This window comes from Balearica regulorum, chromosome 7 (assembly GCF_011004875.1).
Source record: "Balearica regulorum gibbericeps isolate bBalReg1 chromosome 7, bBalReg1.pri, whole genome shotgun sequence".
NCBI lineage: Eukaryota > Metazoa > Chordata > Aves > Gruiformes > Gruidae > Balearica > Balearica regulorum.
Window position 1 is genome coordinate 26,423,124 of NC_046190.1, and position 24,960 is coordinate 26,448,083.

At 38.0% G+C, this 24,960-nt stretch overlaps 1 protein-coding gene across 2 annotated transcripts in view; it reads right to left on the bottom strand.

The window, feature by feature from the left end:
- Nucleotides 1–8,014: 8,014 nt before the first annotated feature.
- POLR3A (RNA polymerase III subunit A) overlaps nucleotides 8,015–24,960 on the bottom strand; it is a 35,579-nt gene continuing 18,633 nt past the window's right edge. Inside the window, exons 20-31 of one of the 2 annotated variants that reach the window (XM_075758627.1) lie at nucleotides 24,532–24,702; nucleotides 23,648–23,761; nucleotides 18,983–19,069; nucleotides 18,814–18,896; nucleotides 16,815–16,985; nucleotides 16,116–16,209; nucleotides 15,917–16,009; nucleotides 15,313–15,477; nucleotides 14,469–14,633; nucleotides 14,012–14,143; nucleotides 12,648–12,780; nucleotides 8,015–9,883 (exon numbers count right to left, since the gene is read on the bottom strand). In XM_075758627.1, coding sequence (XP_075614742.1) covers nucleotides 9,735–9,883; nucleotides 12,648–12,780; nucleotides 14,012–14,143; nucleotides 14,469–14,633; nucleotides 15,313–15,477; nucleotides 15,917–16,009; nucleotides 16,116–16,209; nucleotides 16,815–16,985; nucleotides 18,814–18,896; nucleotides 18,983–19,069; nucleotides 23,648–23,761; nucleotides 24,532–24,702 — 1,557 coding nt within the window. In that variant the 3' untranslated portion in view covers nucleotides 8,015–9,734. The other variant, XM_075758628.1, reaches the window with a different exon arrangement.

Consider the following 24,960-nt stretch of genomic DNA (forward strand, 5'->3'; position numbering starts at 1 on the left):
GTCTGTCTTGCAGCTGACTTCAAGAAGAGCAACTTCTAGCCTTTTTACACTTTCCTTGGAAGATGAAAGAATAAAAAGAACTACACACAGCAGATGCTAATCACATTGCTTAATCCACACATCCTGGCAATAAAAACCTAGGAAGACAAGTACATGCCATTTACTACATCTTCTGTATAGCGTGCGAGTTTTCACAAGCACACTATACTTCACGCTCCCTCCACTCACCTTGATGATTCTATCATCTTCTCTCACAACCATATTGCTAAGGAGAGGCTATTATCATCTAATAGTCTTTAGCAGAGGTAATATAAAGTATAGAGAGCCTAAAGATTTCCCCAGGTCACACAAGTGTGCAGCAGCAACAGTTAACTGATTCTACATATGCCCACTACCTACCAAGCTTCTCCTTATTTTTATTCTCAATAGAATACAAACACAAGCAAGGGAAACAACAGTGGTGTCAGGTAAGTGGGAAGGACCAGAAGCAGGCTAAAGAGAAAAATAAGGGGAGAATTAAACAGCGGAATGCAGTTGTCAGTGCTGACAAAGAGCCACATGAACCAGGGATGCGCTTCAGTTCAGAGTACAAATGCATTCCCTTATATAATAAGATCACTTTTTTTCAAAAGTTATTTGACCATAGTTGTAATTTTGATGGCAGTAAATTTCCACATCCAGATGTGCTGAGGAGATGTTTTTTCCTTGACTGGTTTAATTCTCCTCCAGGCAAAGGTTCACAGTAACCTTGCATGGCTGAGTTGAAGCCAGCCAGTGGCACAGCATGGTTGACATAGCAGTGCTGCGGGGACGCGGTGTCACCAGCAGTGACAGTCACTGCGGGCCCAGGAGGGAAGAATCTCAGTGAGAAACAAGGACAAGCAGAAAGAAATAAATATAAAGGGGAACTTGAAAATACACAGCAGTGGCATAAGTCAAAAGAACTAAATATCTTCTTAAGAATGGAGATTTAAAGGAGGCCTCTGATGTAACTGGAAAATATCTGCGTGAGCTGAAAATCTGGAAGAATGACATATGGGAAAAGGAATGAGTTGTGTGGGCTTGTCAAGGTACCTACACATACAGCAAACATTTGAGCATCATGGCATTGGAAAAGCGCAGGGATCAGGGCAGAGTAAGGAGCGAGGTGTGTCCTTCCTTCCAGTGGGGTCCTCTGCCTACCGAGTCCTGCAATAACACACCACACAGGATCACTGCTGGTGCTTGTGCTGGTTTTGGCTGGGATAGAGCTCATTTGCTTCATAGTAGCTAGTGAGAGACTATGACTTTGGATTTGTGCTGAAAACAGTGGTGATAACACAGGGATGTTTTTGTCACTGCTAAGCAGTGCTTTCACAGAGCCAAGGCCTCTTCTGCTCCTCACACCACACCACCAGCAAGTGGGCTGGGGGAGCACACGGAGTTGGGAGGGGACACAGCTGGCCCCAACTGACCAAAGGGATGTTCCATACTGTATGATGTCATGCTCGGCATAAAAAGTTGGGGGAAGGAGAAGGAAGGGAGGGATGTTCAGAGTGATGGTGTTTGTCTTCCCAAGTCACTGTTACACATGATGGAGCCCTGCTCTCCTGGAGATGGCTGAACACCTGCCTGCCCATGGGTAGTGCTGAATGAATTCCTTGGTTTGCTTTGCTTGCGTGCGCAGCTTTTGCTTTCCCTATTAAACTGTCTTTATCTCAATCCACGAGTTTTCTCACTTTTACCCTTCCAATTCTCTCCCCCATCCCACCAGGGGGGAGCGAGCGAGTGGCTGCGTGGTGCTGAGCTGCCGGCTGGGGTTAAACCACGACAGTGCTTCAAGCCTGTGCTGTGATATGGCCAAGGCCATCCTCAGCACTCCAAAGACCATCAGCAGTTTACAATAGAGATGCTGTGAATCAGCCTGAGTCAAAGAATCCCCTGTCTGTGACTGCATTGCTCAGGCTGAATGACTTCATTCTGTAGGAAAGGGGACTTTAAGAAGCAACTCCTATATGAAGTAACAGAAGAGAAAATATCATCACAGGATTATAAACAGGAATGAATCACACCACACTGCTAACCAACTCTTTTCAGAAGCCAACAAAACCCTGACTAATAAATCAAGTGAAATAATTTTTAAGTCTCATTTACACCTAATTCCATTTTCTGGAACTCCAAAAGTTTACTGGCACAGTCTCACCATTGCTTTTGCATTTCTTGGCAATTAAGTTTCTTTATTTTGCTTTTAAAAATCTGCACAATTTAACATTTAAGAGGGATGCATGCAGATAAAATTACCACATGTATTGAAACATTAGCCAACCAACACCCACTTTCAGAAAAAGGCGAATAAAATGCCTGTGCTTAATAATCCAGATACCTGCTGCTTTCATAACAGCTTCATTTCCAGGCAACAGCGTCTCCCAACTGACAAAACGTAGCCATCATGGAGGAGAATGGAACTTGGGATGAAATCCTGTGGGGTACCCCAGCTGTTTGAGGGCCATGAAAGCCACGGTCACAAAGGCACCTGCACGTCCTCTTTTATCCAGGGACTAAAACTCCTCAGCACTATCCACTTTGAAATCAACAAGATCTAGCACTGCGATGACAGACACTCATTGCAAAGAGTCATCTTTTTTTAACCACCACCACAACAAAAAAGTCTATATAGAATAGCTTTCCTTTTCAAACTTTAGCGAATTATCCATCTGATCTTCATAAGTGTTGCAGCCTCTCTTCTAGTAGGAGACACAACACTAGGAATTTCATTGATGTAATTTCTGTACCTTGGCCCAGTGTCGTGGTTTAGCCCCAGCCGGCAGCTGAGCACCACGCAGCCACTCACTCGCTCCCCCCCCCCCCCCCCCCCCCCCGCAGTGGGATGGGGAGGAGAATGGGAAGGAAAAGGCAAGACCTGGTGGGTTGGTATGAGGACAGTTTACTAGGATAGCAAAGGGAGAGGGGAAGACAAAACAAAACAAAACAGTACTTAACAGAGTATATGAAACTGGTGATACAGAAAGCAGTTTCTCACCAAGGACCGTACAACTCAGACCGCACGCTCAGACCTGTCCCGAAACTGGACTGTCCCCAAGCCACGCATCCTGGAGCTGCTGCCGCCCCTCCCCGGCTAGCCGCCCTCTTATGCTGAGCATGATGTCACATGGTATGGAATAGCCCCTTGGGCTAGTTTGGGTCACCTGTACTGCCTATGTCCCCTCCCAATTCCTTGTGCACCCCCAGCCGTCCCACTGGCAAGGCGGTGCGAGAGGCAGAAAAGGCCTTGGCTCTGCGTAAGCACCACTCAACAACAACAGGTCTATAGAACAAACACATCTCTGTATTATCAACACTGTTTCCAGCACAAATCCAAAACATAGCCCCATGCTAGCTACTGTGAAGAAAATGAACCCTCTCAGCTGAAACCAGGACACCCAGTCATAGGACTTACATATTATTAAAAACTCCTCAAATAAGTATTTTCCAGGAATACTTCTGATCTAACAGCAGGTATCAACACTAAAAGACAAATTCCTAGACATGAACTTCCTGTGGACTGCACCAGAACCCAAAATGCGCAGCAGTTCTTACACTTACCTGTAGCATATCACTGTAGTTAAGGAGCTGTAATTGTGTACAGTTGATAACCAGACACAATAACTGAAGGAAATTATTCAGAGTTATTACTCATTATTAATAGTCATCTAATGAATGAATGATGATTTAACCATCAGTTGTCAGAGCCAGTGACAGTATACTCCAGTACAAATGACGAAATCTTAGTTCTCAGGAATACATGTCCTTTCTCCAGCTATTTCCACCACTTCACTGGGACTCCCTGTAGAGATTACGAGTTCCTGTGTGTCACTTTACCTAGCTGGCACCTTTCTGTTTCCCCCCAAACAGACAGGAACTTCCACTCTACTCTGCCTCCATATCCCCTTGCTTATCTTTGCATTCCCTGTCTTGTCAGCTTTCTTCCCTCTATCCTCAACACCTGCAGAAACCACCATATCCCCGTGCAACATCAGTCACAGCTACCATCATTGCTTCCAAAAGGAACATGCAATTACTCCTGATCTTGCAGGCTTGGACTCACAAGACAGACTCTGGATTAAGAAACACCTTTTACCATCTGCTACACACAGCAGCTCTACATATAACTAGAAGAAAATGTGGTGGTTAAGACAACACTGTGTTCAAAGCGGCTCACGGCCAACAGAACCCCTAAGCACAGCCAGGCAATACCACGTTCTCGCTCAAAAGACCGCTGTAAATTGAGTTACACACATGCTGGAACAAAGCTACAGGCATCCCTCTAGCTTTCAGACATTACAGTGGAAGTCATCTTTCATAAATCTTGCTGTTTTCAGCTGTCTGTACACAGAGAAGACCACCTGTTTCATATTATTTTCAGTCCTAAACATTGGTCTCCTCCATCTCTCAGCATCTCCTTCAAGTGTTTTTAATACAGCCTTGCTTTGGGGTTCTGCAGCAGCTGGAGAGTGCAAGATGCTACCCAGCGAGCTGCCAGAACTTCATGCTTCAGAGCAGCTCTTGGAGCTATATTTAAGTACTCACTATAGCGAATGAACGCAGATTGTAACAATCACTGCTGCATGGAAAATGCTGTGACAAAAGACACATCCCTTTTCCCAGTACAGATACGCTGTTCTCCCACTTGCCAGGAGCAACTCGCTGTGTTCCTTCAGGAATGACTACAGCCTTCTACTTCAGTGCTACTCTTTTCATTTGTTTGGGTTTTTAAGCCATATGGGGCAAAAAATAAGCGAAGTCCTTACTAATTTGTGCAAAAGCATGTCTGGACTCTGGTTCCTCCTTCTTAGGAAAATTAATTCCCTTAATCTCCTTCCTCACGTACATGATTTTAACAGGTAACTTTCCTTCTCATAGTTGTATTTCAGCACTGATATTGCAAAAACATTTTTAATAGAAAACAAAACGCTGCTCTCTAGTGGAAGATAATGATATGAGCTAAAGTCACCAAAAGAAATGGTTTCCTTTTTTCATTTGAACAGTTACAGGAAACCTTAATTCATTTTCACAAACACTGACATACAAGAGCATTAAGGCTGCTTTGTTTTACTTCAGTCTTTCAGATTGTCCTGTCAGATTTTGGTATTTATTCCTCAAGATAAGTTTGTTATGCATTTATATCAATACTGTAATCACATCCAAATAACCTGTCAAGTATTTGTGCATTAAAACATTAATACCTTTTCTAACTTGATCCCTTTTAGTTTTTTCTCTTCTTAGACAATATAAACACACAGGCCAATTTTTCTTAATTTCTTATGGTTTTTTCCACATATTTTATCACTGACAGACTTTTCTAGGTCTGAACACATAATTTTAGCTAACCGTTTTGAAGATACAACATTGACCTGTTACATTCACAGAATTTAGGCAAATATGGAGATACTATGAAAATCTTCATCCTGTTTGCTATGGTTTCTAAAGACATTCCTGTCTGCAAGCACAGCGATAGAGAATTGAGGAATTACTTGTTGCAGTGGTTCCTTCAGCTTATACTGAAAGAGTGACAAGTGATCAGACATCAAGGAGTATTTGTCCTCAAGGAACCAGATTTATCCTACTTGCAGTTATTTTATCAAATCCAGCATTCATTTGCTTTCCTTTTTTTTTTTTCTTTTTAAAGCATAGATAAGAAAAAAAAAAAAAATAGACCACCATACTAAATTTCTTCAAGTTACGGACCAAAGCAGCACAGCTCTAGATTTATTCCCAGCTTCCCATATTCAGAACAGGAAACCTATATAGCACGCACTTCCATTTTCTTATCTCTCTGCAGATAAGAGACATGTGTAAAGTAGTTTCCTGATAAACATACTAAGTACTTTATTACTTTTTTTTTAATGAAGTGCCTTTTCAAAAATAAAAAAAAGCTCTCTGCTTATGGGTTTACTAATTAATTTTAACTACAATTTTTGCCTGCATACTTCTTCCACCTTAAGTACTCTTCACATCAAATGCAAATACTACGGGGAGGGAACACCAATTTGTCAAGGATATAGGTTAAGCTGTCAGATTGCTAATTAGCATAAAACTCATCTGTAAAATTATAATCCTGTCAGGTCTATAGTCTTCTGTCAAAATTATGTAGACTATATACATTGCAGAATACTACTACAGAGGCTTGTGAAAGCACTCCAGCTTAACCCCAGCCAGCAGCAGCTGAAGCTGCACGCCCTGCCCAGACAGCCCTGCCCAGTTCTGCAGCAAACGGCTGCGGCCCCGGGGCACGTGGCTTCCTTCCGGAATGTCCTTAGCTGCATCTTGCCATCCAAGCAGCTGTCACAGAATCGTCCTTCACAGCAAATACCTAACCCTCCTGCAAGAGCCTCACGAAGTAGAGCTTTACTTAGCTTCTCCACTTGCTTTCTTCGTTGTCTTCTCCCCCCTTCACTTACACCTCCGCTCACGTTCTGCTCGGTTCCCGTCGCTGAAAAGCTGCTCAAGGCCGAGCTCACGCCGTTCCTTGATGCGAACGGTGTGCCTCGGCGGTTACTGCCCTCTTCCACCTATTGCCAGGCCCCCGGCTTCTCCATCCCAGCAGGTCGTTTTCCATCTTCCCACCAGAGGGATCAAAGGTGGGTTTTCATGTGTTTGTTTTTAGGGCAAAGAGAAATACAGAAGCTCCCCCCATTTCTAAGTATTGACTGGAGTATTTTTCGAAGTAATTGTTCAACTACTCCGACTGTTAGACAGAAAAAGTGGAGATGGAAGAGGTTTCTTTCGACCCACTACACCTAAAATCCAGAACTACTACTCTTGAAAGAACACAAGTGAACAATATGTCTGCTTTGCCATTTACTTGAGATTAAGACAGAAAACTGATTTCAAATTTTAGTGCCAGTCACATAGTAAATTAATATTTTCAGGAAAAAAAAATATATCTAGGATCATTTGATAAATAATGGCTTATCAAGGAGGTTCTAAGCCTGGCAATTACAGAAAAGCTTACATCAGTTTTAAAACAGATGAAATATATGGAGAAAATGAGAACTGAGGATATGGATATTCATAATGAATGTACGTTGGCAGCCAATTCTTGCTTTCCGCCAAGGATGCCACCAGCAGTACTGGCAGGCACCAGGGCTCCCACCCCAGGCCTTCCCCATCGCCACGCCACTGGCCGTGCAGCTCATGCTCAAGATCCTCCAGCAGCCCTACTACTCGAGGCTTAATGCCAGTGTTCCACAGGAGCTGGAGGACACATAACATTTTAAGGGCATCTGGTGATCAAATTAAAATGATAATACCTAATTGTTCCCATAACCTAACGGCTACAGATTTTAGCATTAACCTCACAAGTGTTTTTGCTGTAATAAGTACGCAAACAATTCTGAGATATCATAAATGAATCCGTGATGCTTTTCCACGGCACAGACGCTTCGGCTGTCTGGGATGTTCTGCTCTATGGCTTCTAATGTTATCCAGTGATTTTTCAGAAATGAAATTATTTCTTTAAAATTTACATTTAACTTAGTATTTCATTTCAATTAGTACATTAACTAGAAAAACAAAGGAAAATGTGCAAATTAGTATTTTTAAACAAATCCTGCACTAAAGATTAGAAAATTATTTAAAATAAAAATTTTAAGAAATATCCCAAAGTTCCATTTCTTTGACCATTAACACCAACCCTTAAAAAAGTGCTTATAACTGAAATCCAACAACTAATTTGTTTACTGACTGTACAGAAAGTCCAAACAATAATTACTAATTCAGAATGGTCTTGTAAACAATCTAGTTTTGGCTGAAATACTTATGAAGTGCATAGCCTGCTTGGAGGGCAAGACACATTTATATTTACTTCAAGCAAGATAGGTTTTACATTACGTGTTCATTTAGGGTGTAAATACCTGAGATTTAAGGTCAGTAATTCTCAAGTATCTTAAAAACTAAGCAAATGAGGGAGATGGAGGTTAGGTCATCCATAAATTAATTACACACAAATACAATACATCAATAAACAAACACAAGGTTTACATTTTATCTCTGCCTCTTTTTATTGTCATATTCAGACAATAACAGATTTAATTTACTGAATACAAACTCCACCTATTTACACCTTCAGAAGAATCTTTATTCACAAAAAATACCAAGCATTTGCAGTAGAATTTCCCATGATAAAATGAAGTACTCATCCACAGGAAAGGTTTATAGGTTTTCTCTCCATTTGGCCCCTACCTGTCTTATACTTACATCTTTAAAAAAGAAATAGAGCTAGACTTCTATACAGGCAAATTAGTAAGTGGCAATCTCACTGAGATCACAAAGAAAATTTTAATTTATTCTGAAATTTCTGTTGTTAAAAGGGAGATAGCAAAATATATATGGCTTTTAGAGCAGACACTAAATGCATTACATTCTCAATCTTTACCCTGCCAAAATCTAGGTAGAAGTATATCTTAGTATCACATTGAAAATACAAAATAATTTGAGAATAGCTATGGTGAATTTCACATCAGATCTTCTCTGCATGGAGGATGATTTAAAACACCAACACGATGGCACCTTGAGACTTAAACCAACAGATTTACATTCTCCGAATGTAGCCTTACACTTTTCTTTTGGTTGCTACATGAAGACAAGCTGCAGCACAAACCCATTCATTTTCAAATGTCAGATCCTTCAGCAGCCTGCTTTTACTTCATGAGTGCACAACTACAGCTTTTCTTTCTCTCTACTTTCTTTCTCTAACCTTGACCCATGTTATGAGCACACTGAATATCCAAACATGGCTGACAAGAAAACACTAGGATTCTTTCCCTCCATAGCACCAGAGTAAGTTTAAACATACTACACCGAAAAAAGTTAAAATCTATACTCATTTTGAAAACTGCTTTAGTGGGCTAAAGATTACAATACTTTCAAATTATTTCATGGCAATACATAAAAACAGCTTCCCTTTTGATTTCTACTTTATATATTAAAACTACGTTGTTCTGATGATCCTGCTCAATTATGAAACTTTACCAAAACTAAGACTGCTGTAAATTACAGATTCTAGCAGTATAGCAGCTGCTACAATATGAAAAGCTATTTATAATTTGTAATGTTCTTATAACAGCCTTCTCAGAATTTAGTAACAGCTTTACAACCTGCAGCTTCTTGCAGGTACGTCCCAAAGCAGAATCCTGGGGAGGAAAACCATTTACTGGATAATAACTTGGGATAAAAGAAAAACATTTTAAAAGAACACAAGCAAAGATTTCAAACACTTTCAACAGCACTCCTGAAGTTTAACTCAGTACAAATTAACCAGAGACTCAGTTCTAGCTTACTGAAATCTCTGTTCTTTACAGCTCCTCTTGAAAAGCCATTTCCAAATGCACTCTATGCAAGCTCACAGAGCTCTCTTGCAGTTTGGGGGTTTTTAAATCAAATCTGAATACGCGTCTAATACTGAATTAGTAACAACTTCCACTCACTGACATTAACACAAAGATCTAATTCTAGCACATGAAAATGAAACTTTATCAGCTGAAATCCACTTTAAATTTATTTCCACTCTGGTGCAGAGAGGCCTCTCCTTTCAGGGTCTGCACTAACAACATGTGGTAAACAATTGGGCACTTTTTTTGATAGTATTTCACTTATCAATTCACAGTTATTGAGACGCAGAGAACTCATAACACATTTCTTAATTTAAATTATATTTTCTTGCTATTTGTTTTGCTGTCTTGTATTATGTCCAAGTGCTATGTAACAATGGGAATATGAAATTCATTATTATCAAATATCAGAGGCCTCCTAGGAGGGGTTGATTCTTTGTCTGCTTTGTGCAACAGTTTAAAAAGTCCTGTTCCAATATTCATCGGGATTCCCATGATGATGCACTCAGAAACACCTAGGACAAAAAAAACAAACAAACACAAAAACAACCCACGTTGAACCTTTGAAGAGTAAGGATTTATGAAAACGTTTAATTTGCCCATTCTGTATATATTGCCTATCAAATCTCCTTGAACCTCACATGTAAAGACCAAGGTCTCTTCACTAGATAAAGTTAAATGTTATGGTCACCAGATCACTATGTTATTTAATCTGTATTATTTAAATTCTAGACAGGAAAAATTCAACCTAACCTAAACATCTCCTCTAGCTATGAAAGAGCTTCAGAAGGTTTGTTTTCAGAGAAGACACACTCCACTCAGTGCCAACAGCAGAAGATGCAAGGCAAAGTCACTTTCTGTTCACTCTGACTCAGTGATAAGACTTCAGGCAAATCTGGCTAAGTTCCCTTGAAACCCTTGCAAATCCCAGTGAAAGAGGCGTACTCAGCTATACCAGGTTTTGCATTTCAATGATTCAAAAAGTGCTTGTTTTGAAATTCAAGATTTACTCTGTCCCAATTATTTTTGATACCTATAACATTTATCATAGCAATGTGCTGACACATTTCTATTCCAGATCTCCTGATGTATACAACTTTTCCAAGGAACATTACACATGAAAAGCAAACTATCTCATACCAGGGTTTTTTTCTCAGCATACTCTTATGATCCAAATGACACTTTTGCACATTTTCAGGAGTATCAGAATGTTGTCCTTCATACAAATGTTTAAGAAAATAAATAGCTGTACCTTTGAATACACAAAGGATGAAAGTCAAATTGCTTAAAATTCTGGCAAGATTTGATTGGTAATATAAATGCAAACAAATAGAAGATTATTTTTTGCTCTTAGATCATTGCTGCCTTTCTACTACATATTTTCCAACATTATGCATTTAATCTTGTACAAAATAGAATTCTTAGGAGTCACTTACTGTACATTAAGGCCCCTACAGCATGCACGTTACAATGGATAACAGAAATACCTAACACCTAGCAAAATAAAATTTACCTGGTTTCACACAATAACCTTTCAAGCTGAGCCAACCTCTGCACCATGGAAACTGCATTTAGATTTTGGGAATCCTTCTTCCATTTTAGTACTTCCACGTATACAACCAGAAGCCCTTCCTCCCCACCTGCCTTCTGCCTCATGGACAAAGTAATTATTTGCAGCCTCTGAGAGCAATCATTTACAGCAGTAAACATTTGGACAGAACACACCGCTGTAACAACCAAGCGTATGTTGTATATCTGCTCAGACTAACATATACTAGAGACCAATGGCAATCACATCAGACAGGTGAGGAGACTGATGTTGTTGATGGCACAACAACTGCACGCTCTGGTCTAACTACCAGCTCCCGTGCAATGTCTTGTAGCACTACCAGTTATAATCTACTGCAGATCTAAACATCTGGCTGACAGCTATGAATTGCTACTCTCGCTTTCAGCTGAAAGAAGCTAGGAAGAGATGAAGCCAGTCATACTGCTCTTAGTGCAGAGTTTATTTTTGATACGTCCCTTCCAGACCAATTCCTCATAAATTGGCCCTGCAGATAGTAGTACCTCCTGCTGATCCTGCTTCTGGATGCTGCTGGAACTGGATGCACTCCTCTACTCTAGTTTTAACCTACTCTGCCGACTGAAAGCTGGCATCAGCAATTCTCAAAATACTTTTCTTTATGTAGGTAAAGCAGGAATCAGCTGTTCCCCATTTTCTTGGGGAGGTGGACAACATCTTACAACACAAAATGGATTCAAAGGCCATATGGTCTAAAAAAACATCCACACATTCAGAAGCACTGATTTGAGATGCCATTCATTTCAGCACCTATAGTTCATTTTGGGTACATACTCATTTTTGTTTGCAACATTTATAACCTTTTTCTGCTCTGGAGATGCAAACCCATGAGTGTGTAACAGTCTCTTTTCACAACAATTCAGAGATAACCAGTGGTGGCCAGGTCAGGCAGCTGCACAGCACTTTTTTCATACAAGCAAGCCAGTATCACCTCTTCAGTTTTGGAAGGCAGACAACAATTTTCAGTTTTGTCCATTTCATTTCCTTATTTGAACTAAAACATTTATATAGAAGGCAACATGAAAAGATCTCTTGTTACTACATTATTCAAACCAAGATTTTACCAGTTCATAGGGGACTTTGAGAAAACATTTTCTTTTCCTTACTGTCCAGGATGGAATCAGTCTCCCATAGGACTTTGCTTTAATTGTGGATAAATAATAATTTAAAAAAAAAAAAAAAGAAAGAAAAAAGAAAATCCCACTCACGTGGAATGCTGGACAGCCAGAAAGTATTCTTAAAATACAAACTAATAATGCAAAGGTTTCTAACTGATTCCAGTGATTCAGAAAACACACTATCCACAAAGCACTGCTTCAAATTGACTACAGTTTTTAAGACCACCTAGAAATACTCACAAACTAGTAAACCTCAACGTAATACATTCACGCTTTTGTAATTCATAAGCACCCAGGAACTCTAAACTAGCAGTTACAGCTCCAGGATGTATTACTAAAAGTGTGCTTTAAGAAACATACAACAAATTTCCAACTGACTTCAAGACTTCTGATTGAGATTATACATAAACATCCACCAAGCTTCTAGAATTAAGAAGTATGGAACAGCCTCAGAGTTTAAGGTTTTGAGAAATAAGCTGAACGGAAAGCTTAACAAGGGCAAAAATCCAGCGCTTTGAAGAGGTTTACAGATGCTGGGTAAGGACCACAAACTGCAACAGAACTTGCAATACCTACCACAAACAGAATCCTTCTGTCCAAAGTAGGCAGCATCAAAGAGATGGTCCGCAGTCTTTTCAAAAGAAGCCAGCATCAACACACTTTCCTTCATTTTCGCCAGTCCAAACCTTGTAATGCCCAGCACTTCACCCTTGATTGATGGAAAACCCCAAAAGCAAAAATATCACAATAGTGGCTGGAAGTCAGTTATGTTTGCTTAAGAAGCAAATCAAGTGAACAACATAAATGTTGTAACAGCTGTTATAAACAGTTAATAGATTTTTTTTTTTTAAGCAAGAATATTGGAAAGATTGAAAGAAATATGGCCATGAAAAAAACCCCCACACGATTATAAACTAGTTGCTGAGCTACAAACTTTAGTGGGGTCCAAGAGCACTATGCTGAAGCTATTGCCTATTGTCTACTGATAAATGTCAATTCAGCTGCCAGGAGATTACAGAAGAAATTAAATCTTCATTTTTTCACTCTCCAGAAAAAAGTAATTAGCTTTTTAAACTAACTTGGTTTATTTCTGCCTCTGTTTCTAACAGACATCCCAATTATAACAGACTGCGCACAGAAGCACAAGTCAGAAGTACAGACAAAAGAATGCATGCTAAGAGCCCAACAAGTGTAAAACACTGCACTCCGATGCCCTTTTCCACTATTGTGTTGCAGCTCCACACAGCCAGCCCTGGGGACTGCTGCAGCTCAGTACAACAAAGCCCCACAGTTTTGGGCGAAGTCAGAACTCCTTCATCCATTTTACCCAAATTAAGCCCTTGCACTCTGGCAGGCAAAGTGGAAAATCTCACTTCACTGAGTGTACTCAAATCTAAAAAACCATATTGGATGTGAAGGACAGAAAGTCAATCAATAAAGAACAGAGAAGATTTTCTACTAACAAGTTCTGGAAGAGTGTTCATACTCTAGATGTAATCTGATTCTATTTGCAATGTCTGTATCCTTTGACTCTTATATACAGTGCAGCTGCTATGAACCGCACCCCATGTGGTTTTCTGCACAGCAAGCCTTAAATTGCATGCATGGTTACGCAAACAGTTGATTTTCATACCACAATTTTTAGGATTCCCATTTTCAATATGAAATGATGATTCCCTATTCATTATACCAACTTGTTTTCAGTCAACATAGACCTTCTCCCCCCCACTCCCAAGAACTAGATTAATTAAGCATTTTATTTGATACACAAATAACAATATTTGGTCAGTACAACTTACAATTCTTTAAATCTGTAACTGATTTCCATCTCCCTAGCTCACTCATCCTTCTCAAACATGGTCACTCATCCTTCTCAAACATGGTAAAATTTATTTGTATAAACATACTAAAGTAACATTCAGAAAAAGCATGGTACAAACCTTGTAAGTCATTAGATCAGACAGCAACATTACATGTCTCCTGTCAATGCTCATACCATGGTTCACCATGGTATACTGAATCTCATTGATAATGGTTGTCCGGGCAGCTTCAATTCCTAGTGTTTTCTCTACCTACACAAAAAATTATGTTAGATTACTGAAAGAACCAAATGCTTGGAGCGAGTATATTCCTGGAACAAATACCATCTGATGTCAGACAATATTCTATTGCCATTACTACCCTTTTGCATTTCTCCATTGTAAAAATACTCACAGAAAAAGCTTCTTTGAAGGGAACAGTGCTGCCAGTCAAATTATTCTCTTGTGTTAATGCATTCTGACAACTATTAGTGAAATCAAGCTTGATTAGAAATCAGCTGCTGCATCTGAGCAAAAAACAAGTCCTTGGAATAAAGATGCTATAGGGAAAAACCCATCGTACCCATTTGAACATTACCTCATAAGTGTTGTTAGAGGACGTTTTAGTTCCTTTCACTCCATGAGTAGCCATAACAGCTCGCAGATTATCACCTTCAACTAGAAGTTTGTATTTTTCCTTTCCACTTTGTTCATCGATATGAATGACAGCTCGGGAAACCTCTGGTATACCTTGCACCACAACCTACACAAAACAAAAAATCTAGTAACTTTGATGTCTACAGTAATGCAGTATAAAAGGGTAACCCTTATCAGCATTCAAACCTATTTAGAAGCTCCAGTCTTTGGAATAAATGCTCAATTAAAATATGTATGAAATAATGTTTCCTGCTCTTAAATATACTAGTGCAAATGTGACATTCACACTGTACCATAAACTTTATTCACTACCTACATTTTATATTTTATGCCAGACCTCCTCATGCTCAGACTTGGGTCTCAATGGTGGTAGAAGCCCACAACCAAAAGGGCATCCTGCAAATAATAAGGTGCACTTATCCATATTTTTAAAATCCAAAGTAGACAGTCTCCTCACAGAAAGCTGCAAAGCTGCCAGATACTGACATGTGGTTCAAATCGATATGCAACTGTAAGAAGATGTAACTAATTCATACAACTGCTACTCTTGGAATGCTTCAGTAAATGTTGTAAGAAAAGTATCGAGGCTTCATTATCATGTATAAATTAGTATCAGAGGCTTAGTTTCAGCTGTAAAACAGTAGCATCACAATCTAAAGAGTTATGCACTCAGACTACCTTCATCGTCAATACTGACAAGAATAGTTTTGTCTTCCCACCATAGAACCCCAAATTATTATTACTGATTACCTCCCACAAAAGCATGAGACAGCCTTTGTTTTTACCTTTGGTAGTTCTTCCTTCAGGGACTGCAATACATAATACATTGAACTCTTGCTGTTTTCACGAGGGGTCACACACACAACTGCTTCTCCATGGACAGCAACATCCCCAGGCTTTACTCTGAGTTTAGATATGCAAATAGAGTAGCGCACAGTCTCTGCATTCACCTGTGGCAAAAGTCAGCCAGCAACATGAGGGTATCTCAACATATATAAATCTGCTCAAATACATACAGCAGTCTTTCAACAGAATATAAAAAAAGCAGAATCTAGAAAAATAAAGAAAAAATGTTACTCTTATAAATTACATTAAATGCTGAGGGTATTGGCCTCTGTGTTAACTAACGGATAGAAACAGCATCCTTGTACTTACCAAGACACCAGGAAACGAATGTATATTCTCTCATTTCCAAATAAAGGAAAAATTACCCATTTTACAAGGCGGGGGGGGGAGGGAAAAAATCCAGATGTAATGTAGCCACAGGACATCCTTTGTTTATTTTCTTTTCTTAACTTCCACTAGTCTGATTTCTGTTTCTAAGACAGGATTAAGAGACCCTTTGGACCTTACCCAAGGCATGTTCTGCGTAAGAACCAAACAACTCACCTCTAATCTCAGTAGTCTAATGCGCTCTAAAGACAGCTTCACTAGGATGAAACAATCATCTGGAAGAAACACTTCCTCAATATATTCTGAAATCTTCAAGAGACAGGGACAAAATAGCATGTGAAAATGGTTAAAATGCCCCACACCAATTGGCTAATGTTTACATTTAAAGCATTACCAATAATACAATTTTTCCTACCTCTCCTAATAAAGTTTTCTCAATTCTTCCTTTAACCAAACGGGCAAAATCAGGATCATCATCTTTGTCCAACTGTGCTGTTATAATAGGGGTGCTACAAAGAATAAACACACAAAAAAAAACCAGTTAGGAAATTGCTCAGCTAGATTACAGATGACAATTCGAACTACAGCTTACCTTATGGAACCTATCTCATCATATAGAGTAGCATTTAATAAGACAGTGATACCTTCAGCTTCCTCAGGTACATTTAAGAAAATTATTATTCATGTACTTCAGGCTGGTAAACACAAGCCCACACACGAGAGATTATAGCACAACTAGTGACCTATTTTCATGGTGTATACTATTCAAGCATTATTTAAGTTTGGCTTCATGGATACCTAGGAATACATATGCTTCAGCTACTGCTCAACTTCAGTAAGTTTCACAATGAGACACCTAACAGAATATTAAACTTAGTAAGTAACCACTTCACCTTTATTTGATTTTCAAAAAAATAAAACTTGTCTCTTCTCTGGCCCTAAGTATCACTTAGTTGCAAAGACATCATTTTTCTTGTTTGGGTATTCCATAGATTCAATGTTGTCTCGTATTATTACTGAGAACAGGGAAATGCTATCGCATACTGCAATTTTATCCATCAGGTTTCACTTAAGCAAAGGGAAAAAACAAAACAGCACAACACAATGTTAGTACCTAATAGCCTTTGAAGCATTAATGATTTCTTTGATTCTTGGCACACCCAAAGTAATGTTCATTGAAGCAACGCCAGCAAAATGGAAAGTCTTCAGAGTCATCTGTGTGCCAGGCTCACCAATGCTCTGTGCACAAAGAGCTCCTACTGCAGAACCAGGCTCCATCTGTGCCCTGATAAAGAGACATAGAACTCAAAAAGGCATGAAATCCTAAGCAAGTAAAGACAGAAACTATTCTGGTAGATATATAAGAAATTTGTTAATTTTTTTTTTTTAATAAACCAACAGGAGAGATGTTAAGGTCACCAATACTCAAAACACTGATCTCATGCAAGTCATACAGGCATTCCACAGATCCAGTACAACATCCGTAACAGAAAACAAAACACTTGTCCTCTTCCTTCTAAGTATCAAGCAGTAGATTCAAGATTCCCCATTCAGGGAAATCCAATATGCTAACATTTCCAAAACACCCCTTTATATGTTTAAATACAAGAGACCTTTATTAGGTCGTCTTTAGGAAATTATTATGCAGATTACTTTTTAATCAGAACAAAATCTAGGTATTAATGCCTCAAAAGTCCTATATGGATGACCTACTTTCCCTTCAAGTTATGCACATAATGGGCTCATTCCCACATTTGCTCCTTTCAAAAATTTATATACCTTGAGAACTGGTTGTTCTTACAGGACAAAAAAAAAAAAAGATGAAAACCACTACACTATACAATCTCAAAATGAGACGTGAGGGGTGGTTTACAGTCTCCCCTACAATTTTGTTCAGATCCTGCAGCTAGCATTCTTCAGCTTGCACAGTGTTCAACGTGATCTGCTTTTCTTGAGCAAATACTACCTCCAAACTTAAGGGACAAAACCACTTTCTAAATCAATTTAACTTGTAGCAGCTTCTTTCATTTTCCTTGAGAAGCTCTCACCAAGTAAAAATGCTTTCTAATAGTGATTTAGCTTGTAACACCTAAAGGAATTAATTCAGGGTGACTGTAAAACAAAATTATTTAAGTAGAGGTTATTGTTTTCACTACTAGTTGGAGATTTCTTTACAGTCATGTCATATCTACCCAAAAATTGCTGAAATCCCAGCTGAAAGATTTCTCCTGGTAAAATGACAATCATCCATAAATAAAAAAAAAATCATCATATCAATTAGCTCCTTTCCAAGGGTACCATTTTTCAGTTCAGTGTATTACACTAATCTGCCAACTCAAACAACCTACTACAGTAAAACAGGCAATTCACATTTAAGAACACCTAAGACAAATGTAAGCAAGTAATCCTAATGACTGAAAGCAGAAAACTGGTCATGGCTTTGAAATAGTTAAGAATTTGACATATACATGAATTTTCTAAAAAAAGAAAAAAAATACTAGTTTGATGCAGGTGAGCTTGAGACCACAAAGCAGAGGTCACCAGTGGCTTCATGCCCATGAACACATCCAAGGAGTCTATGTAAACAGAACAACTCTCAATGGATTATAACAGACAACAACATCCACACTATCACCGTCTTATTAGAGACCAAGAAAAACAAACAAAAGGCTCCTAATTCAAGAACACGTTAGCACAAAGTGTGACATAACTCTTCACAGACTCTGTAGTTCAAGAATAACAATCAGATTCATATGCATTTGAAACTTATCTAGTCAGATAGTATTTTGCATGGACTCTTTGGAGATTTGGAACGATCTCCTGCAAGAGGGGGAGGAAGTGAACATGTCTGTCTTAGCAAGCAACGGTTTTTTGGTTTGGTGGTGGGGTTTTTTTTTGTTTGGGGTTGTTGGTTTTTTTTGCATTCTACCTTTGCCTTGCAATGTTTATGTCATTGGGGCCAACTGTTTCTTATTATTTATATTGCATTCACAACAGAACCAACACTCATCCAGTAAATATAGCGAAATACACTCCTACATTGCAAACAAAGCAATAAATACTGAATTGGAGGCAGGGATAAATTGAGAGAAAGTAAAAGGCTAAACACATACCTCATGTACTTGTCCCTACAAGTCTCTAGAAACTTCTCTAGTTGTGTTGGAGTAATCCTATCCAACTGATATAAAACTCGTGGCTGAAAAGAAAATAGAACAGTTGGAAAAACAATAGCTTATGAAGATTTAAAATAAACTACATGATTACCCCCTTGAAACTATTTACCTCTGTTGTGCCATTGTCATTAATGCCGTACTTGTCCCTAGTTTTTTTTATCTTCTCAGAAACACCTTTGATGAATTTTTTAATTTCCTGAAATTACATTAAGACAACAGTAAGCAAAGACATGTTCTTCATTTTTAAGTCTTCAGCAGTAAGTTATTTGCTTAGAGTCCCAAATGGAATGTTTACAATAATAAATTAAAAATGCACAATACGAAGAGAGGAACATCAAAACTTAGACACACACATACACTAGAATTTAGCAAACCAGATTCACTCTTGTGTAACCACAAATTAGTAGCAGTACATGAGGAATATGGTCCACGCTGAATAAAAGCATCCTTCCTGAGCACACACTGAAAACTTAAGAGATTTGATGTTGATGGTGGAATCAGTTTCACTAAGTGGTGGGTAGGAAAGAAGGATCAACAAAAAAAAAAAAATTTTCTTATTTTCTGTGTATACTGACACAAACACATTCTCACTTGTTTCTCAGTATTCAAAGTAAGTCGAAGTGGAAAGACTGTGGCAAGAAAGGAAGTATATAAAGGACACATGCTGAATAGATTTCAAAGATTCAAAATGTACTTGATCTGGGGGGGAAGGGGGGAACCCTCAAAATTGATGTATACACATCAGTCTCTACCTAACATAGTTCATATAACTTCTCTATGCTGTTGAGAGGTCTTGCAGAGAGTTACATTTAATATGTAGCAGTACCTAAGCCTTTCACTCTTACCAGGTTTACCCAAAAGCAGTTCCAGTAGTCTTTACTGAACATAAATTGAAACAATACTATTAGAAAAAAATCCAATGTTTCTATGAAACATCATTTGGGCATTAGGCTTAGGATATAGATAGGTACACTAGAAGTCATGAAATAAGAGGTCTGTGATTAAACTCAGTGCAAGTCATTACCATAACACAGGGGTATCAAAATCAAAATATAAACAAAAAAGCAAGAGGAAATTCTTCTCATCTACTTCAACAATGATTTAAGAAAACCTCCATAGAGGAATGAATAGTTTGATTTTTAGAGTTCTTTTAAACTCTTTCCACCCCATTAGTCCTGCCTGACAATCAGGATGATGATTATATAACATCACTTCTTCACTCAGTACTGGACTCCTTCCAACCACTGCAGTAGCTGGGCACTGAAAATTACTTGCAAAATTGATTAAATATATGAGTGACTGCCTCTTTTAACAACTGAATTCATAAATCATTATTAAACCACTTTTATTACATCCTAACAGAATCCTCAGATTGTCAAAATAACAACATTTTTACTGGTATTCAAGGTATTTTCAGACAGCGTATTATTTTCTGTGAATACTAGAACGAAGTTCAAACGCAAGAACTGACATTCTGACAACTGAAGTGTGCTGCTAGAACGGATGCTTCAAGATGTTTCCCCACTTGGATGACAACAGGCTGCATTCATACATTTCTGCCCCTTTTGCCCTGCATTCAGTCATATTAATTCACGAATGAAATATTTTGCCATTTAAAAGGTTTTTGACCTTGAAATCGTTGCATGAAATTGATTATTTATTTCCTAAAATAATGTGCTATTAGAAAAATTAATCTTTTTAATATGAGTGCATTAAAAAAAAAGGAATATTGCAGATTACCCAGAACATTTGATCTAGAGAAAAAAAAAAAAAAGGAGAGACTTTAGTAGTAATTATATCTTGAAAGATGCTTCTTTTCTGGAAGGGCAGGAAGGGAGGAGTGGAAGGGGAAGAAAGCAGAAGGTGTAACTCTAACTTCTCTCTCCAGAACACTGAAGACTAAGTTCTTTCAAATTTTCACCTACTCACATGAAACCTGCGGACAGTAATAATAACCACACCACCACCAACTCCTAGAAGCTGTCATACTGGCTGAAGATTTAATCATGTGGTCATGTGGACAAAGTCCACAAAAGGGCAAACCTAAGAGTAAAACAGCATAGGACTGCAAATAGCATTATGGCAAACTATTTATTGTCAACTTTTCTGCTTTGACAGTCCCTGAGTACCAAAATACTTATAAAAAAAAATCTCCAACGTACTAAATCAATTGTTATGTATCATTCTGAATTGTAAAAATAAAGTACCCAGACGATACATTATTTCCATGCACTAGAGCCAAAAAAGCAAGGTGAGAAATAAAAGATAAATCTCTGAAAAGATTTATTTTTCATTGTCAAAAGTTTTATTCATGCACTATTCCTCTCAACTTTCAATTATCTATTGGCAGTTTATCCAAACTATATGATTAATTTATGCTACAAACAGAAAGAAAATGTAGCTCCCTTTTTGCTGAGCCTGTCTGTCTCTATGGAGTTACCATCTTCTGTGCAACACTGTCCCCTATGAGCACAGCTACGTAACTTCCTGAGGGAGCTCAAGAAACCATTGTTGCTTTCACATAGTCTAAGCCTATAGTCTTTTAGTCTGGACCTGTTTAACAAAAAGGCACCAAGCAGGTGTTTGCATCATGTTTCCCAGCACTTAAGCTAGTGGGATCATTTATACACGTGAAGCACTGCTAATGTAAGAATACTCACAGTGAGGAAGCCCACTGACACACAGACTGGTACAGACAACCCCACATGATTCAATAATAATCCATTCAAGTCCAGGCAGACCTATGAGGTCAGCTCTACACAAGCCAGAGCCGACTGGCTGTGTGCTGAGCCTTTTCCATGTTTGCACCACACTCCCCAGTACTCATATGCTATCATCTCCAAAAAAACCACAGAAAAATGATTGTTTGGGATTTTTTTAATTGTGAGGGTTTCTAAATATGTTCCCAATTTCAATAAGAAAAGAAAAATTTCCCTTCATCTTTATCTTAATATACTCAAATACATTAGAATATTAACAATTGAAACTGTGCCAGCCAATAATCTGCTTTTCCATCAGCTGAATTGCCTCCAATGCGGGCAGAGTGCAGGCAGAATGAATGCCAGTCTGTTTGAAAAAGGCTATTCAAACATACTGTTTTCTGGACAAGATGGATAAGCCCATTAAAAGTAACCTCCTGGTAAAATAGCAGTGATAAGAAATATCTCTGTTCTGGAAGGGAAAAGTGGAGGAAGGGATAGAAAAAAAATAAAAAAAAAGAAGAAAAACATGCTAATATCCCTAAAGGTTAAAAGATCGAGTTTTAGAAAGGAAAGTCATGTACTAAAAGAAAGCTTCCTCAAATCCTCAAAATCCTGAAATATAACTGTGGGTATTAATTCATGTGTCATGATTTTCACCATTAAAGAGGAATTGGGTAAATTATTGTGATGAACATCTACATTGTAATTTAACAAGCAGTAATGTATATATGCTAATCAGTTACTTTAGCATTATACACACATTTTCAGCTAAGAAGCACTAACATTAATGCTCACACAGTGCACACACATGCTACAATTACCTCATTATATTTTTCATAACCTGTCTCAGTTAATGTCTTCAAGGATGAACAGAAAAAAAAAGGAAAGAAGAAAATGTAACAGTATCTAAAACTTAAAAATCTTAAGTTAAACTAATTACTGTTAAGGTGATGTAGCCATATGTGGTTCTGAAATTAATAGCAGTTATTTAGATTTTCCTGATATGATTAAAAAGATGTACACTTCAAAGAACAGCTTCATCTCCAAACTTTGATATTAGTATATTGCATAATTTTTTCCTTCAGAGATGCAGTTAAGATTTACAGCGTATTTCAAGTATGGATAAAATTATTTTTTCAACTCTGCTATAGGAATGGAATTGCAAATCAAATTTATAAACAACTGCTTACTAGTTTTGTCACCTTCTGCTCTGAAGCACTCTCATCTATTAAAAAGAAACCCTTCAAAAGCACGTCACTAAATTTATGTTGTTCTCATCCAGTCATCAGAAGATTCATCAAGGTAACAGCTTTATGTGTCCACAGGCAGCTTAATTCTACAGTTTTTATCACTGTCTCCCAAAGTAGTCTGAAGTGGGGCTGCTCTCATAAAAATTCAAGTTGCTTAATGCTCTTAGAATCAAATGACTTGTACAATTCAAAGTGCAAGCAGTCATGTGAACATTCACTCATCCTTAAAAGACATCTAAGTAATCCCCAGAAGATACGCCCTGTCCAGCAAAGCACTTCATATGACAGAAGTTTTTTGCTGGGTTAGTATCATATGAAAGCAAGGTAAATAGGTGTTAATGTATAGCTGGTGTTTCTATTGCAGGAAAACAAGCAAATTAAGTAAAAACAGTTATTCAGAAAGCTGATAATATCAAAACATATGCATAATAACAGAGTATGAGACTCAGTCCTAATGATTTCTTACTTAAGAGTCAATGAGGATTATTTCGTCTCTGACATTCCAGGGCAAGCACATAAGTACTATATCATCTTGCTATGGAGATAAATTCTCCGATCAGCAGGACCTTCTACTCAAAAATTCTCTAATTTCTAAATTTCCTGTGGTGAATGTGAACAACTATCATAATAAGAATTAAAATTACTAGTCCTACTGCCCTGCCTCCTAAATGTACAGAAATATATTACTGAGCAAACTACTACTGCTGCTACTAATGCATAAAATTTAGCCATTACTCCTACAAATCGATAAAACCATTTTATTTCATTTCCTTGATTTATAAGGAAGTTAATCACAGTGTGATAAGGAAGCAAGATAATTACCTGCAGAAAACTGTCTCGGCAGCAAAGAAATTCATTCTTCTTCATGATGGACTCAGATGTTAACACCAATTCATTTTTACTAAGGGCTGGTTCACTTCGGCATGGATATACAGCCTTAAGAGGAAAAAAATTACTTCTTCAATTAAAACATATACACAAAACCTTCGTTGTAAAGACACAGACTATCCATACAATTGATTAACAGTATCTGGGTTTGGGGTTTTTTTACTGTATAACATCAGACTATTGTGAAGAGAAGGCCCATATACATTTATACATACTTACTTATGTAAATCTGAAGGTATACACAAACATTTCTAATTTCATCAATTTATTACACTCACATCACAGAAATGTAAATAATCATTTCAGCAAAAGGCTTTTATCTCGGGGTGAGGGAAGGCAAAAAACAACCAAACCACAAAATCAAAATCAAACAATACCATTCTTCAAACATCACAGTATGTCCAGAGTTATTCAACAACACATCAGGCCTCTGACCTAAGAAGCTGTTCAACACAAAGAACATGCAAATTTTGATTTAATAAGGAACTACTTTGTCTAAGTCCAATCTGGTACCCAACTAAGCTGGTAGTAATTTATCTGGTGAGTTGGGTATTAGACCCTAGAACTATGTCTAAAGACAGAAGAAAATTCTATTTTTCACAGCTTATACACAGGTTAGTCCTAGCTGCTCTGTTGTAATGTAAAAAAAAATCTATAACTCTTAACATACACAAGCTGAAAGACTGACCAGAACCACTCAAAAAGGTCATTTGAAAATAAATACTTCAACTGAAACAATTCTCCCCGTAATTTATTACTTCCTCCTATGTGCTTAATAGTCTTTTCACAATTCCAACAAAGATTTCAGTAATTCTTACTCTGATATTGTCTAGAACACGCTTGAATTCCAATGGTTCATCCTTCCCTTCCATGGCTGCAGGATCCAAGCCATCTCCTCCATAAATAAACTGTATAATATCACCAGTAGAACTTCTGACTGTCAAATCATACTGTGAGCAAAGATCTTCAAGTGATTTTACCAGCCGTCTCTGAAGAGTGGGGCAGGGAAGAAAAAGTGGAAGGAAAATAAACAGGATCTTCTTATAAACAGTTATTGATTGACTTTGCAAAAAGTATAGAAACTGTACTTGGGAAATAAAACTGACAGAGTGATTAGCAGGCATGAAAAATCTGTTTTTCATACATTATCCCTAGGGCTTTACTGTACATTCCCCACAACATCAAAGCCAACAATAATAAAATTTAAAACACCACCACAAATATCCACATTTAGAAATTCCATCATA